The sequence below is a fragment of the Drosophila mojavensis genome, unplaced genomic scaffold, assembly GCF_018153725.1.
Source record: "Drosophila mojavensis isolate 15081-1352.22 unplaced genomic scaffold, ASM1815372v1 contig_80, whole genome shotgun sequence".
Classification (NCBI taxonomy): Eukaryota; Metazoa; Arthropoda; class Insecta; order Diptera; family Drosophilidae; genus Drosophila; species Drosophila mojavensis.
The window spans coordinates 13,795,228-13,811,450 of record NW_025318906.1 but is presented as its reverse complement, the minus strand read 5'-3'; the positions used below and the strand labels follow the sequence as shown (position 1 = coordinate 13,811,450).

General features: G+C 39.7%; 6 protein-coding genes across 8 annotated transcripts; 3 read left to right on the top strand and 3 right to left on the bottom strand.

The window, feature by feature from the left end:
• Positions 1 to 10: 10 nt before the first annotated feature.
• Positions 11 to 1,637, bottom strand: LOC6579828. 2 transcript variants are annotated; one of them, XM_002005665.4, is made up of 4 exons: positions 1,109 to 1,637; positions 952 to 1,048; positions 288 to 458; positions 11 to 224 (listed from the first exon to the last, which is right to left on the bottom strand). In XM_002005665.4, the coding sequence occupies exons 1-4, from the start codon at positions 1,628 to 1,630 to the stop codon at positions 37 to 39; spliced, it is 978 nt and encodes a 325-aa protein (XP_002005701.2). In that variant the 5' UTR covers positions 1,631 to 1,637; the 3' UTR covers positions 11 to 36. The 2 variants fall into 2 exon arrangements, with proteins under 2 accessions (XP_002005701.2, XP_032586203.1); XM_032730312.2 differs by having other exon boundaries at positions 952 to 1,045.
• Positions 1,638 to 1,742: 105 nt separating this feature from the next.
• On the bottom strand, positions 1,743 to 4,330 carry LOC6579827 (serendipity locus protein alpha). The gene is made up of 7 exons (XM_002005664.4): positions 4,148 to 4,330; positions 3,917 to 4,090; positions 3,553 to 3,864; positions 3,183 to 3,495; positions 2,407 to 3,114; positions 2,106 to 2,207; positions 1,743 to 2,048 (listed from the first exon to the last, which is right to left on the bottom strand). Exons 1-7 carry the CDS (start codon positions 4,235 to 4,237, stop codon positions 1,987 to 1,989), a joined length of 1,761 nt encoding a protein of 586 aa, XP_002005700.1. The 5' UTR covers positions 4,238 to 4,330; the 3' UTR covers positions 1,743 to 1,986.
• A 61-nt stretch (positions 4,331 to 4,391) lies between these two features.
• On the top strand, positions 4,392 to 7,494 carry LOC6579826 (stromal membrane-associated protein 1). Of its 2 annotated transcripts, XM_015163896.3 has the most exons (3): positions 4,392 to 4,536; positions 4,590 to 4,760; positions 5,419 to 7,494. In XM_015163896.3, the coding sequence occupies exons 2-3, from the start codon at positions 4,631 to 4,633 to the stop codon at positions 6,840 to 6,842; spliced, it is 1,554 nt and encodes a 517-aa protein (XP_015019382.1). In that variant the 5' UTR covers positions 4,392 to 4,536; positions 4,590 to 4,630; the 3' UTR covers positions 6,843 to 7,494. The 2 variants fall into 2 exon arrangements, with proteins under 2 accessions (XP_015019382.1, XP_002005699.1); XM_002005663.4 differs by having other exon boundaries at positions 4,392 to 4,760.
• A 325-nt stretch (positions 7,495 to 7,819) lies between these two features.
• On the top strand, positions 7,820 to 9,212 carry LOC6579825 (protein FAM8A1). Its single transcript, XM_002005662.4, has one exon. It carries the CDS (start codon positions 8,040 to 8,042, stop codon positions 9,060 to 9,062), a length of 1,023 nt encoding a protein of 340 aa, XP_002005698.1. The 5' UTR covers positions 7,820 to 8,039; the 3' UTR covers positions 9,063 to 9,212.
• Positions 9,213 to 9,376: 164 nt separating this feature from the next.
• LOC6579824 (aminoacyl tRNA synthase complex-interacting multifunctional protein 1) lies at positions 9,377 to 10,439 on the bottom strand. The gene is made up of 2 exons (XM_002005661.4): positions 10,272 to 10,439; positions 9,377 to 10,215 (listed from the first exon to the last, which is right to left on the bottom strand). Exons 1-2 carry the CDS (start codon positions 10,407 to 10,409, stop codon positions 9,412 to 9,414), a joined length of 942 nt encoding a protein of 313 aa, XP_002005697.2. The 5' UTR covers positions 10,410 to 10,439; the 3' UTR covers positions 9,377 to 9,411.
• A 217-nt stretch (positions 10,440 to 10,656) lies between these two features.
• LOC6579823 (PAN2-PAN3 deadenylation complex catalytic subunit PAN2) lies at positions 10,657 to 15,839 on the top strand. The gene is made up of 15 exons (XM_002005660.4): positions 10,657 to 10,857; positions 10,992 to 11,185; positions 11,252 to 11,421; positions 11,508 to 12,663; positions 12,732 to 12,846; positions 12,913 to 13,034; positions 13,107 to 13,200; positions 13,266 to 13,322; positions 13,389 to 13,507; positions 13,683 to 13,859; positions 13,915 to 14,658; positions 14,722 to 14,933; positions 14,995 to 15,216; positions 15,276 to 15,385; positions 15,450 to 15,839. Exons 1-15 carry the CDS (start codon positions 10,800 to 10,802, stop codon positions 15,614 to 15,616), a joined length of 3,717 nt encoding a protein of 1,238 aa, XP_002005696.1. The 5' UTR covers positions 10,657 to 10,799; the 3' UTR covers positions 15,617 to 15,839.
• The last annotated feature ends 384 nt before the right edge of the window (positions 15,840 to 16,223 follow it).

The following is a 16,223-nucleotide window of genomic DNA, read 5'->3' as shown; positions in this document are numbered from 1 at the left end:
ACTACCCTCGTATATATTTAGCATAGTGAAATTATTTTAGTGGCGGTTTATCATGCGCACCCGCCGCTTCGAGTCGGGTGTCTGCACACTTGGAGCTGTCGCGGGCAGAATCATCTCGGCCATGGAGCCGCGTCTGACCAGTTCGGGATTCACTAGCGGCGATACCTGCACCATTTGATAGTTAATGCTGACGGGCACCGAAAGGCGACGACTCATTCGCGGCTCTAGAGTGGGATTGGGGAAAAGAGAAACTTAGCTGGGTGTAGACAATGGAGTCGATCCATTACCCAAATGGACATCGCCGGGAAGATGTTTGCCTATGGCTGGATGGATGGGTTTGCTTGGATAGGTTCTCTTCACCAGATCCCTGGCTGTCTGCTCTTTGGCCTTATAACGATCCAGCGATATGGAACGTCCCTCTATAAATATGTTGTGTCTCGTTTGCAATGGAAGAACATCTTGCAAGAAAAGAGTTCACATATAATATATTGTATATATGGTGTGTATATATGTATGTAAATCAGATTTCGGTTATTGAATGAGTAGAATTCGAAAATAGGGTAAATAAAACACAAATGTTGTGGCTAGATAATACTTTGTAAAATCATCACAGGAGTGCGGAAAAGAGTTTTATTTCACACAGTATATAGGATATATATATATACATATATATAGGCACATAAACATACAAAGTCATTAACACTTAAAATTATACATCTATATATTAATAGGAATCGAAGTACACATACATATAGAAATTGCAGTAAAGTTCAAGTGTAAAGGTATATAGATTTTAAGTTAGGATATGTTTTACATCGATAGTTCACAACATTTATTACAATAAAAACTATTTTGTGTATTATTTTGATTTGATTTGTTCCCTAGTTATATAATAAATACATATTTATGTAGATCCTCTTTAAAATTTTGGCAAACTTTTTGTTGAAATACCTTTTGAAGCGCGCCGATCTTGATGATTGTGCCTTTGCTCCTTCTGCGCGTAGGATTGAAGGGAGCAGCGACGAAGTCGTTTATCGCCTTTGCTCTGCTGTAGGCAAAAGATATATTAATATGAAACAATTTTAGCTTGGTGTTGATGGGCCATTACCGTTTTATAATGCTGATTTATGTCGGAGGCCGCTTTTAGCAGTAGATATATAAACACCAAGGCGAATAGATAAATTATGGGCTCAGCTGTATTTGGCTTCTTATCCTTTTTTCTCTGCAGCTCGGATTTTGATTGTCTGCCAGTTGATTTAATGGATTTGATTTGCTGTTTGTGTCTTTTGATATTGACTAACTGCTGCCTTTTGGATTGTTTGACTTCCTTTAAGGTAAACTCCTCCTTGTTGAATACTTCAACCTCTCTGCACACGGGCTGCTCCTCCTTTCCGTTTGCGAGTAAATGATGCAGTTGGTCGTTGGCATTTTGTTGATTTAGCTTTACGGCAGCTACTCCTGGTTTTAGGTAATAATTGTAGTTGTTTTGTACTCCCGCAATCATCAGATAAACCGTGCAAAGCACTATAATTATGCCAATAGGAACCACATGATGATTGTTATTCAATTCTGCTGGTTTAACATTGCGATAATTAATTATATCATCTCTTGAAATATCCTTCGTTTGCATTGCTCCTCGTTTTACAAGCTATAAATAATAAATCTATGTCTCTTTATGTATCTACAAGTTCAATTGGCTTTTGCTTGGATAAATCGATATTTGAACTCTTAGCAAAACACAATTTAAAAGCTTTCTCTTATTGTTTTAATGGAACAATTCCCATTGGACGATATTTTATGTAATTTTACAAATAATAGTTGATAATATTTGAAGTTTTTTTTAATCCTCTGGATGCTGAGCAAAATAACAAACACTGCGTACTAACACTACGAATGCGAGTACGAATACGAATGAATACGAACATAAAAAGACGAATGCGAACTAAAAAAACGAACGAATGAATTTATGATGCTCGACATATCTCTTTACTTTGCCTGCAGGCTCATGCTGAAGCTGGACGTGAGGCATGTAAGTTGGTTGAGAATTTCTGTGGGACAGTTTAATAATTATTAATATATATAAATAAATCAATTCATTGCTTTACCACTAATTTCTAAGCTGCCCGATTGACTCTCGTTGTTTGTCTGCAGCTTAGCGCTTACAAAAACATTTTGGCGCTTAAACATCGTAGTGCGTAGGCTCTCTTCTGCAATAAAAAAATGATAAATATGATATAATATAATATAATAAATTAATATGATTTGGAATGCCAAATATTAAATTCTCATGCAGACATCAATATATCAACAGCAATATATGTATCATTAAACTTTTTGATATAGTAGTAAAGGTAACTCGCATTGCTTTCTACAACTATATCCATCATATCCCTCTCAACAACTTACTTCTGCGTACACAGTTCTGCGGCTTCAGCTTAAGATAGTCAAATTGCATTTGCTCCACGTTATCTTCTTCCAGCTTACAACTATTCGCTCTACTGCGTTGCTTCTGAGTATTGTAAAGTATGCTGCGTGATGGTGAGGCTGTTAAACCTTGCAGACTGCCTGTTGCTCTTTCTTCGCCTAGCTCCACAGTTTGCTCCACTTTATCCCTAAAACCTGTTGGTTTACTCTGTTCGTCGACGATGTTCGCGTGTAGCTTACGCAGAATGTTGCGTAATATCTTAAATCTCTTTATAATGCGCTCGGGCTCTACTTGGGCGGCGCACATTAGAATCGCTTTGCATTCGCGCAGAATTTTCACAAAATTTTGCAGCTGCTCCTGTCCTGGCTGAAGCACCACCTTTCGATTGGCATCCAGCTGAAAGTGTTCAAGTATTGAGAAACCCATTTGCAAGAGATCCTCGAGTTGCGCCTTATCGAATTGTTTCTCAATTGAATTGAGCGCATTCGTTAGTATTTGCAGATAACAAGCGACGAATGCGCGACTATTTATAATCTCTTGCAGAGCTTGCTTAAATCTGGACATTTCCTCCTTAAAATGCTGCTCCAATAGCTCCGAATGTAAATCAGAAGCATTCGACTGCAGCGAGGGGATTAAGCTGGTATCCAAATACTCAAAGGAAGCCAAACAGCTGCGAACGATGGTTTTGACTAAAGAGGGGATATAGATTTATACATACATCCAAAATATAACACTAAGTTTAATCCAATTCAAATACCTTTCAAATTTGGCGCAAATGCTATGGCATAAATGCCAATCTGTGTTGCACGATCCAAATTGACATCGAAATCGGCTATAAATTCATCAGCTATTGCTTCCGTTTTTGAGTTTCTCAATAAATTTCGTATTTTATCTACCGATATTTTTTGAAAGTCCAAAAAGCAAGTGTAAACTAAACGTAGGAGAGCCTCGTTTAGATACTCCTCGAGTTGATAAAGCGCCTGCTCCAAGGTTAAGGCTCTCAGTTTTTGATTGGAATAGTTGTTGGCTAGAAGACAGTCCTCTTGAAAGGCGCTGCAATCGCGCATGACCTAAAAGAGTACTATTATATTTCATTTAAATGATCTTTTATATATATAGTCAAATACCCGTTGACAAAGCGCACTTAGTGCTCTTTTATCCTGTTGTAAGGCCACATTGGCAAAGGACAACGTTTGACCTAGCAGCAAATCCACTTGACACTTGACTTGTTTACTCAAGAGGTTCACATCAATGCAGCTTTTATCCACATGTTCGCTTGTGAAATCTGTTAACAAATCAAGCAAAGAATCCAGGAGCTTAACAAAAGAAACACCTTCTGTGGCGTTATCTTGGGTAGCTCCATTAGCAGTGGACAGCAGGCAAATGCGTAGTCGATTAAGGCAAACTGTGATGCGATCAGTGAATTGCAAATGACTAGCCTAAAACAAAAGAAATCTTAAAATTGGTATGTCTTGTTGAATTTTTACTTACGTGAATCCTTAAGCCACTCGCCTCCTCCGTTTGAATTGTACACTCCAATTGTCTAACACATATCAGGATTTGCGTTAGGCATAGGCAAATAATTTCCACTGTCTCATGTTCCAATTGTTTATTTATATAAATTTGCAAATCACTTGCAAATGTTAAAAACTTTGCACAAAATTCCTGAAAAAAAAAAAAAATGCAATCAACTGCAAGCAGCCGGTAAATACAATTACTTACATTTAGCCAATTTTTGTCCCCTTTATTAGTAGTTCTACTACAATCTAGCATACGCAGGCATGCATCCAATTGCTCTTTTAATGGTTGCATTATTTAATAAATTCAGACAATCTTCACTTGTTGCACATGCATATAAAGGAACGCACAACAAAGGTTTGTTTTTTTTTTTTTTCGTTTTGAAAAAAGTGGCTTGCCATTTGAATATCTGGCAGCTCTGTTTGGTCTTTCGCATTTTGACATTATTGTTGCCAGACTTTCGAAATGAGTGTGACGTACAGACGCAGACGTACACTATTTTCGATAGCAAAAATTGTAGTATTCTTAAACCATTAAAAAATTCATTTACATCTATGCGAAACACAGTAAACAGCGGCTAATAACTTAAAGAAGCAAGCACACAACACACTCATTGTTTAACATATTATTAACACAGATATTACAGACATTTAGTGCAGCGCATCCAGCAACGACAAGTGCAAGAAAATGAGCACGTCAAATGCAAGCCGTAAGGAAACGGAGCGCACGAAATTGATACAGGAAAAATGTCAAACCCTATTAACCCAAATGCTGCGGGATGATGACAATAAATATTGTGTGGATTGTGATGCCAAGGGTAAGTTAACACACACACTTATCCATAGTGTACATACATACTTATATATGTATGCACATACACACAAAGCTTGAGTTGTATGTAAACATATGTACATATGCATATATTCATATTTATCCTCTTTAGTATTACTCGGGACTCATTGTTAAGGATTCTAGCTCACACTTAGCTAGCATTAAGTACATCATTTTCATTTTGTTAATGGCGCTGCACGCAATGCGAATGTTTTAAGTGTACTCCTCCCCCTTTTTTGATAGGGTCATGGACGAAGTAGCGGTACAGTGAAATCGCTACATAAAAGACTGCCCTTTAATGGCAAGTTTTAGTTGATTAGTGGGCTAGGCATAGCTGGTGAATAGGCATATATGTAAAACGCATATATCAATTATTAATATGTCCACTCAGTGGAGCTTTCACTGTAACGCACTGATAATATATGAGATACACTATTTGTGGAAAGACTTTAATCATATCTGAAGTGTTGTCTGTACACTCGCTTGAGCTTTCACTGTTACTGATAATATTACCACTCAGCTATAGCTCTACATGAATATTTTTAGCATCATAAGTGTGGTTTTCTAGATAAGCATAAAACGAATTCTCGCCAACTATTGTTTTTAGTTGTTCGTAAATAAAAATAAACAATGATTTATTGCAGGTCCCCGCTGGGCATCGTGGAATCTGGGCGTGTTTCTGTGCATTCGATGTGCTGGCATCCACCGGAATCTGGGCGTCCACATATCACGTGTGAAAAGCGTCAATCTGGATGCCTGGACGCCGGAGCAAGTTATTTCGTTGCAATTGATGGGCAACTCGCGTGCTCGAGCTGTTTACGAAGCGCAGCTGCCGGATGGTTTTAGACGTCCACAGACAGATACGGCTCTGGAGAATTTCATACGGGCGAAATATGAACATAAAAAGTATTTGGCAAGAGAATGGGTGCCACCCTCGCCGCCCAAAGTCGATTGGGCCAAGGAGATCGACGAAGAACTGGAAAGGCAAAAGCGCAAAAAGAAAGCAGGGCAAACCGGATTGGGCATTAGCAATATATCGAGCAACAGCGACAAGCGCATTTCGGCAACGACAGCGACGAAAAGCACACCGCTGCCAGCGCCGCTGCCCAAACCAAAGCCCAATCAGGTGGGCGGCTGCAGTCCAAAGACTTCGCATCGTGTGCAAAACACCAATAGCCTAAGTAGTGGTGCTGCTGAAAGTGATCTGTTGGGGCTCTCCTCGCCCACGAAGCCGATAGCAGCGAGCGCTGTACAGGATCTGCAGAATGATAGTTTCACGAGCTTCTTGAGTGCCAGTAGCAGTAATGTGACACCGGAGAAAACGAATGGCAATGGGAATGGAATTCGTGGCGACGTCTCGCAAGCCATGCCCACCAGTCAGCCCAATTCGTTAGCTCAGCAGGAGCAAGACTTTTTCAATCAAGGCACACTCAGTGCCGGCGACAAGGATCAGTCGGGCAAGATGTCCAAGGATAGCATATTGGCCTTGTATGGCAATGCGCCAACCACACATAATCCACAACTGAGCTTCGGTAATTTCACGGGCATGGCACCGGGCGGTTACATGCACCATCACCATCAGCAGCAGCAGGTGCCGCAACAAACGCATCATCAGTTTATGACACCCCCCAACTCAGTGAGCATGTATAATGCACCCGTTATGGCCGCACCAAATGCATTCAGCAATGCACCCACCGGTGGGTCGATGAATCTAGTTGGCAATGTCGCCTTTGGCGGTGGCCCATTTCCAAATGCGACCACAGCAAGCTCATATATGGTGGGCAGCAACCAACAATCAGCAAACAATCTGATGCAAACCAATCAGAGTTTGCTTAGTGGCATGCAACTGTTTGGTAATGCTGGGCCAGCGGTGCAGGCCACACCACAATCACAACCACAGCTGCAGCAGCAGCCGCAGCTTGGCATTGGCATGAATCTGATGCAGCCGCTGTCGAGCGGTTTGCCTTCCACGGGTTATCCGGCTGCAACGGGCACTACGGCCACGTCTGTGACGTCCAACTTAAATCAGCAATTTGGGAATTTAAATATTGGTAATGTTTGGCAATAAATGAGGAGAAGAGAGACTCTTTTGCTGCATTCCTTTATTGAAGAACGTTCACATATGCTGAATATAAGTTATAAATTGTTAATATATAACTTTTTGTACCTACTTGCCTACGTTGTCATCGTCGAAACTTCCGTTGTATTAATAGAAGAATTTTGTATTATTGTTTATATTTTTGTTCTGTTCTGCCACCTTCCTGTTTTTATGTTTATAATATGTTGTCAGCGACTAGAACTGCGTATACATACATACTGATATATATGTGTATATATAGACATATACGTTCGAATTATTTGCAATTGTAATATTGGCCCATTTGTACATCCACACATCAAATATCGTACATATTTATGTAATTACTGATAACATAAGATGAATACAGAAATTGGAACATAAGATATCTGTATGCTATACTATATTCATCCAGCCATATGTATGTACGTTCCAATAATACTGAGGAAATAAGTGAGATTCTTGTGGCTTTTGGCAAGCGTACTTGTAAGTTATATTTTAACCTTAGAGCGAACGGCATATGTATATATGTGTCTTTCAATACCTAATTGAGAATCCGCAGTGTGAAATACGTATGTACTTCTATTTAATAAGTGGATACCATTTTAATAAATAAATATTCATTAAATATATAATAAACTAATTGAATTTTATGCGTATTGTGAACTGGAATGAATTTTAGCTCACATGAGGCTATGAATACTAAACCAATTTTCTTTTCCGTTTTTAACTCTGTACATTTGATGTCAATTCAAATTTTATTCGTTTCAATAAATGAGCTGAGAAATATAATACTGACTTCTAGGCGGTGAAAATTTGACAGAAATATTTTGTTGTCAGTTTTAAGTTTGCTTGCGAGAACTTAGTGTTGAATAATTTCGACAGAAGCAAGGTAATTTTGTGCTCCATTATTATAAATATATTAAATATTTAATATCTATCGTGAAATTATAGTTTCTGCTGAAGCACTAATATTTTCATAGAGAAAAGTAGGAGTACGAGCACTGGTTACTGTCCCACTGGGAATTTCAATGCAACCCTGCAACAATATAAATACCCTTGGCCTTTCACACCCCGCCGCCTATTGCTTTTACACGTCAACTGCAACAACAAAACTAAAGCTAAAATCCAAATATATGTAAATAAGTTTTGCAAATTTGAAGTATCGGAAAATTGACTGCAAGTGACATGGAGAGCGCCGAAGAAGCATCTGAAAACAATGAGCTGCGGGAGCGCAAATCGACGGGCGTTAACAGCGAGATGTCAACAAAGGAGGCATATTTTGCTAGTCTAGCCGAGTGGGCCAAACAGGCGGCACTTATGCAAATGTTTCCTAATTATTTGATGGCCAACTATAACTATTCACAATTATTGCAAACGCCATTGCCATTCGGAGCGCCAGGCATTGAGCAGCTGTACCCAAATCGTCAGCAGCAGATTCCATTGACGCAGCCGCTGCCTCAGCAGCCTGCGCCTCAGCCAGCAGCAGCTGCCCCAGCAGCTGTTCGACCAGCCTTCAGTCGCTTTCGTTTGTTGGACGATGCGCAGCAGCAGGATGTAATACAGCGACTGGGTGGAACAGAAATGGTTGTGGCACCCTTTTGGAAACGCGCCGTTGCAGAAGCAATTGATGTCGTCATCTTATTCATATTGAAAATTATTGTAACCTTTTCGCTGTTTCATGTTTTTGATCTGGACTTTGATAAGGATGTGATGCGCAAGACTTTAGAGGATGAGGATATCTTCTTGAATTTCCTAGATATTTCTATGGACTTTATCACCCTGTCGTCGGACTTAATACTAATTGAGTTATTGACAAAGCTTCTCGTCTGTTGCTATGAATGCCTATGGACGGTTTTCTATAATGGAGCTACACCTGGCAAATCGCTGATGAAGATTCGTATCCTCTATGTGGAAGCTGTAGTACCAATGCAGGCGCCAGTAATGCCACAATTTGTATTCCAGGCACAGCGAGAGCCGTTACGTGCCCTAGTCTATCCCGCTGAGACTCCAAGCTTCTTTCGAGCTTTATTGCGCGCCTTTGCCAAGAACCTGGTGATGACCCTATTGTTTCCCATTTGCGTTATCATGGTCTTTTTTAAGAACAATCGCACAGCCTATGACGTAATAACAAAGACCATTGTGGTCGAAGCAAATAGGAATCCGAACCCTGTCGCGGTGCCTCCAGGACAACGACCCCATCAACAGTAGTCAATGCAATGCCAAATCTTGTATCAAATATGAAATCTGACAAAACTAATTTATGTAATTTTTGTTAACGCTGAAAACTAACAGCTAAGCTCACTAATTTCCATTACATTGTAAATATATAAAATGTGAAAACAAATGTTATCCCGGAAACTTCATAGTTCTCTTATTATTCTTGTAAACTTTGGAACTGATCTAAGCATCGTTATATTATTGATTCCTAGTATAAATAAATCGGGAATTTAATGGAAACAAAATAAAAATGAAATGTTTCATTTCTACTATATAAGAATATCGTTTAAGAAAATGCCAAAGAATACTCAGCTTCGTACTATTTATTCACAACAAAAAATTATTTGACTTGAACATTTTTCAATGATTGTGCTACAATGGTTCCTTTGCCTGGCACATGGAGTGGCGCTCCTTTATAGCAGGCCACCAGGTCCGCATTGGTCATCAAATCCGGCGCACACGTCTCAAATACTTTCTTCTTCGGATTGAGTTGGGCATCAGGCTTGCGTTCGTAGCCCTCGCAATGGACCAGATCACCAGGCACGGCTCCGGCAGGTGGACTTAGCACTTCAACCTTGTCAGGTGTAGAAGCACACATCACCATTGCCTCAGAGGTAACACCACGCATCTTGGCGGGCTTCAAATTACAGAGAACAACGACCAAACGATTTTGCATTTCTTCTAGTGGTACAAATTTTACAAGTCCAGAGACAACAGTTCGCGGTGACGGTTCGCCGCAGTCAATCTTCTCCAAATACAGACTGTCCGCGTCAGGATGACGACCGACCTCAATAATTTTGCCCACACGCAAATCCAGACGGCCAACATCAATAGGAGCTTCGGCAACGGCTTTTGGCTTTTCAGCTGGCGGTTTCTTTTCCTTTACTTTTTTTTCTTTAGGAGCAGAAACTGGAGCTGGAGCTGGAGCTTTCGATTCACTTGCTGGAGCAGCGGCTGCTGAGGTTGCTTCGGTTTGGGTGCATATTCCTCGGTTACCTGGCACCGGTATTTGTCTCTTGCCATTGCTAATTTCCAGAGCAACTAGTTGTGCCAAAGCTTTTTCAATTTCCTTCGTTAAAAATGCGTTCTCCTTAATCAGCTCCTGTTTTTTACGCTGGACGAGCTCATTCTCTATAGCCGCCATCTGTAATGAGTTGCATTTAACTTATTTGTACAGTAGTTCCTACTGTACTGTATTACCTCTTGCTGTATTGAGTCAATCAGACCTTGGGCACGTTGATTGTTTTCAACAATTTTCTGTAAATCAGCCATTTTCAAAGTTTTTCTAAACTGATCTCTAGTTAAGCTGACAGCAAATCTGCATGTGGCACGAAACATTCTTATTTGGGTTCCAGGGCTGCAATATTGAATCGATGATTTGACATTTACATTAAGAACTTAGACAGTATTTGTTCTAAGATTCAAGGATTCAACAAAATGAAGTTAATTATTTTATTTTTGTGAATTACATAAGTATTTTTTTTTATTAAAACATGCATTCAATCTGCTCAATATTAAATTTATGGTTTAAAATTCGTATATATCGATAATTTATTTGGCATTCATTTAATATAATTTTCCTACAACATATCGATACAATTTGGATACCAAACGATGATGATTCGTGAGCATATATATATATACGCAACAACAATTGATGCAAATAAAACTTCTTAAATATAAATAATAAGCGTAAACAGTAAATAAAGAGTGTTATTGGTTTTCAAAATGGATTACGTTTATTGTGGCGGCGCCGACCCAATCGGCGCGACAGAAGACATTTTAAGTACGTCGACCACATACATATATAAGACAGTTACATGTATATGTGTTGTGTATTTTTTAAAACTTTCTCCATTTTTATTTAGATACCTATATACAAGTATATAAATTTATGATAACATATATCTACATATTTAGGTGTCTATGATACTGGTCCCGCGCGTACTGCGGATCATTATTCCCCCAGTTTCAATGGATTTAATATTGGCTCCAGCGATGCGGATTATGTCGCTAGCCCAATTCCAATTCTTGCTGACGGCGGTGAAAACTTCGGTGTCTCTACTGTGGCCTTCGATGACTACGAAGAACTTCTCTGGATGGGCAACCAAGGCGTGAGGCATCCATTAACTTAGCTGACAACCTACTTTGTAATATATATATGAAATCTTCATTCGCAGGGTCATGTGACGTCGTACTATACTAGCTCCTTGCAGAAATACACATCATTCCAGGTGCATGCCAGCGATATAGTCCGTCAAATCATTACGATTGATTCGGGAGTTTTGGTATTAACACAGACATCGCTGCGCCATCAGATACGCCGGGGATTACCAAAGTTTACGCACAAGTAAATCATTAATATATGTTTCTGATGTCTTCATGTTTATAGTATTTATGTCTCTTGTATTCATGTCAATTTCTTATTTTGAACAGATCCAATAATATGGTTGAAATGGTGTGCATGCTGCAGTTGTCGCCACATCGATTGGTTATGGCTGGTCTGCAGGAGGAGCTCATCGACTTTGACATGCGTACCTTGAAGGAGACGCGCCTGGAGCACGTAGGGTCTGCTGGTTGCACGGTGCTTCGCAAGAATTCTCGCTATCTATTTGCAGGCGATCAGTTTGGTACAGTCACTCTGAGAGATTTAAATACCCTAAGTGTGGAGCATACAATTAAAACGCATACAAATAGCCTCTCCGACTTCGATGTGCAGGGCAATTACCTTATATCGTGTGGCTATAGTGGAAGGCAAAACAATTTGGCGATTGATCGTTTCTTAATGGTTTACGATCTGCGTATGCTACGATTGATCTCCCCCATTCAAGTGCTAATCGATCCACAAATGCTAAAGTTCTTGCCTTCGCTGACATCTCGTCTGGCCGTCGTATCGAGCTATGGTCAATTCCAGCTGGTTGATACTGTGGAACTGAGTGAGCCTCGCGTTTCTATGTATCAAATCAATACGAATGGCAGCCAATGCTTGAGCTTTGACATTAGCTCCTCATCGCAAGCGATGGCATTTGGCGATCAATCGGGGCATATTAATACAATAACCTCCATACAGACGCCACAGCCGCAATTTAATGCGTTTTCCAGAAACACAGAATTCGCAGACGTGGTGCCGCAGTTGCCGATGGTTCCCTTTGCGGATACTAATTTTCCGTTGTCCTCGGTTTTATTGCCGCATCTGACTACGGGCACACGCTGGTTCTCCGACTGGCCGGAGGAGCTCTTGCGCTATAACTATCATCGTCCAAAGGCCATTGATGCAGATGTTCTAAATAATATGAAGATGCAGGGACCGATTGGCTATTCGCCCAATCCAAGAACTGCCCGACGTAATCAAATACCCTATTGCCTGATTGAACAAGGCCAAGGCGGTGCAGGCATTCCGAATGTAAATGGCAACACGGCAGCTACGAAAGCGGAAAGCGGCGTGAAGATCATACCGAGACGTTATCGCAAAGTGGAAATGAAATATACGAAGCTAGGCACACAGGACTTTGATTTCGAGCAACATAATCAGACTTGTTTTGCCGGACTAGAAGCCACCTTGCCCAACTCTTATTGCAATGCCATGCTGCAGGTTAGAAATTAAATTATAAAACTTAAATTTGATGTCTTATTAAATATTTTCTCCTTGTACACATTTAGATCCTCTACTTCACGGAGCCTTTGCGCATAAAGCTTATGAATCACACCTGCTCGAAGGAGTTCTGCTTATCCTGCGAACTGGGCTTCCTCTTTCATATGCTGGACAAAAGCACTGGTTGGTTTTTTGTACGCATACAAGTATACGGCTATTAGATGATGTATGCAAAAAACTTATTTATAGCTTCAACCCCTTGCCAAGCGAGCAACTTCTTGCGCTCATTTCGCACAGTGCCTGAAGCATCCGCTTTGGGCTTGATTTTGTCTGATCGATCATCAAATGTGAATCTGATTACCCTAATTCAGGCAAGTAATATATGTATTGTCCATATGTAAATAATATATTTAATGTTTATTTTACATATTTGTATTTTATAGAACTGGAATCGTTTTATATTACATCAAATGCATTATGAAATTCTCGATTCAGGCAAGAACTCTGGTATCAATGGACCACAAAATGCATTATTTGGTAAATATATTTTTAGTATACTCGTATTTAAATAATTGAATATATTATCTATATTAATGTTTCAGCTGAAAGTATGTGTACAGATAGCAACTCGTCGTCAGAAGCGTATGAAACAATTGCAGGTAGGCATATATTTGATTGAACAAGTTATGTAAAATAATATATATCAAATTATGTATATTCTACAGATGACAATACGAAGGAGGAGGAAAGGGAACGCTGTAAAATTAATGCTGAAACGGATATAAGTAAAATATTTGGCACCAAACAAATATGTATAAACAGATGTATCAAATGTCAGGCAGAGGTAAAATAGAACTCATTAAATAATGGGCAAGAAGGAGGTGTGGCTGAGCTTTACAGCTAATCGATCTCGGAACTTGTTAAAGAGTCTGCTTCTCTTATAAGACACATAGATCAGGCACTCTCTCGCCATCAATCACTCTTTTATAATGTATATTCTATACTTATTTATATTTTAGAAATCAAAAGAGAACATACTGTTGGCCTGCAATTTATCATATCCCACGCACCTGAAGGACAATGAGCAGTATTTTGATTTTGGCAATATTTTGAAACGCTCATTGAGCTCAGAGAAAAATATTCAAGCATTTTGTGAGAGTTGCAAAAAGTTTTCACCGACCAATCAGAGCGTTAAGGTAATTCAAACAATTTATTTCAAATTCAATTCAACTTAATTGTGTATCCATTTAGGTAACATCATTGCCGCAAATACTGGCGATTAACTGCGGCCTGAATAATGAAAAGGATATTAGTTTCCTGAAACGTCAATTGAATCGCACGAGTGAGCGACCTGTTGCCGAGGCAACTTCTTTGAGCACCAGCAAACCTTGTCGCTATGGTGTCAACTGTTCTCGCAGTGATTGTCATTTTATGCATCCTGATAGGAAGTCCCCATCGCACACCAATCAAACGACCAATGTCAACAGCTCACCGAGTGCGCGACAAAAGTCCTGGTTTCCCTTGGCCTTTAACATGGGCATCAGTGAGACGGGTGAGCTGAACGTGCTCTCGCCCACGCACGCCTCCAAATCCGAACAAGAGTCGGAGGATGAGGAGCAGCAACAGCAACAACAACAGCAACAGGAGAACCAGATACAAAAGATGTACGCACTGCATGCAGTTGTCTGCCAGGTGGACGATGGCACCCAGAAGAACTTGGTTTCCTTGATCAATGTGCGACCCAAGTATCATTCAATGAAGGCAGCCACCTCAGACGTGGATGAAACTCAACAGCAGTGGTATATATTTAATGACTTTAGCATTTCACCTGTTGCACCACAAGAATCCGTGTGGTTCACATTGGATTGGAAGGTGCCGTGCGTGCTTTTCTATCGCAGTCTAGAAGACGAAGCAGAAGCAACACCAAGTACAGAAGAACTAAACCCCACGAAAAGCAGCGATTCAATCAATAGTCCAGCTAATCCATTCATGCATGTAAGTTGAAATGATTTATATTGATTGAAATAGAAATTAATTGAATATAATGTTGGTTTTTAGGAAATTTTGAATCCGTTGCCCAACAATCTCGCCACCGATGCCACTTTACGACCCTTGCAACCGGATGAGATGCCAAAAGCTGGCGATTTAATTGCCATGGATGCGGAGTTTGTAACACTGAATCCGGAAGAAAATGAAATACGTCCGGATGGCAAAACAGCAACAATTAAACCTTGTCACATGAGTGTCGCCCGCATCTCCTGTATTCGAGGGCAAGTCTATATGTTTATATTATATTAAATTATTAATTTAATAATCTGTTCTTACTTGCAGTCAAGGTCGCGATGAGGGCGTGCCCTTTATAGACGATTATATTTCAACACAGGAGAAGGTCGTTGATTATCTAACACAGTTTTCGGGCATTAAGCCCGGCGATTTGGATGCCAATTTCAGCAATAAGCGTTTGACTGCCTTAAAGTATTCGTATCAGAAACTGAAGTTTCTTGTCGATGTGGGCGTCATATTTGTTGGTCATGGCCTAAAGAATGATTTTAGGTAAAGTTTACAAATATGGGAATACATTTATATTTGACTTAACATATTTCATTTTGCAGAGTCATTAATATCTATGTACCATCCGACCAAATTATTGACACTGTACATCTGTTTCATCTGCCGCACCATCGCATGGTTTCATTGCGTTTCTTGGCCTGGCACTTTTTGGGTAAGTAATACTATATATGTATAATATAATGTATATCCTAAAATGAACTTTCAATTTGGTATAGGCACTAAGATACAATCGGAAACACATGACTCCATCGAGGATGCTCGCACAACCCTTCAGCTCTACAAACACTATTTACAGCTGCAGGCTGAAAAGAAATTTACGCTCGCATTGAAAAATTTATATGATCGGGGCAAGCAATTACAATGGAAAGTGCCGGAGGACTAAAATCAAAAATGAGCGACAGAAGAGACGGAGAGAAAGTGAGAGAGAAAATAGATCTATGCCAGTACAAACCTTCCGACCGGCCAGCAAGAATGCGAGTTTTTAACATGTTTTTTTTATGTAAATGATAAAAAAAGAAGTAATTCCATGTAATTTTAAGTTGAATAACTGTTTACAAAGACACATGCCCACAATTAAATCAAACTTAATATATTTTCAAAAACTATTTGTGTAAGATGATAGGCTCAGCAATAATTGATTATGTATACCCTGTAAGTATTGGCAAGGTTTTATAGGGTATGTCAACAGTAATGAAAAGGAGTGAGTTATCTATCAGAAACTGCATTTATATTTACAACTGAGCATAGATGAAGGAAGAGTTGAGAAATATGTTAGACGAGATATACTTCAATTTGAAGTATAGAGTATTTTCTAGTTAGACTCTCTATTCGTTCAGTTCATCATCACAGGGAGTCCCACATGCATCTCGCAATGGTTTACAACCTGTTTGTAGTGCTCATTCTAATAAATATATTTATCTAGGAAAACATCTCTAAGAAGAGATGAGTATCCAAGCTGATTGTAAAACTTGTTCCCCACTAACTGAAGG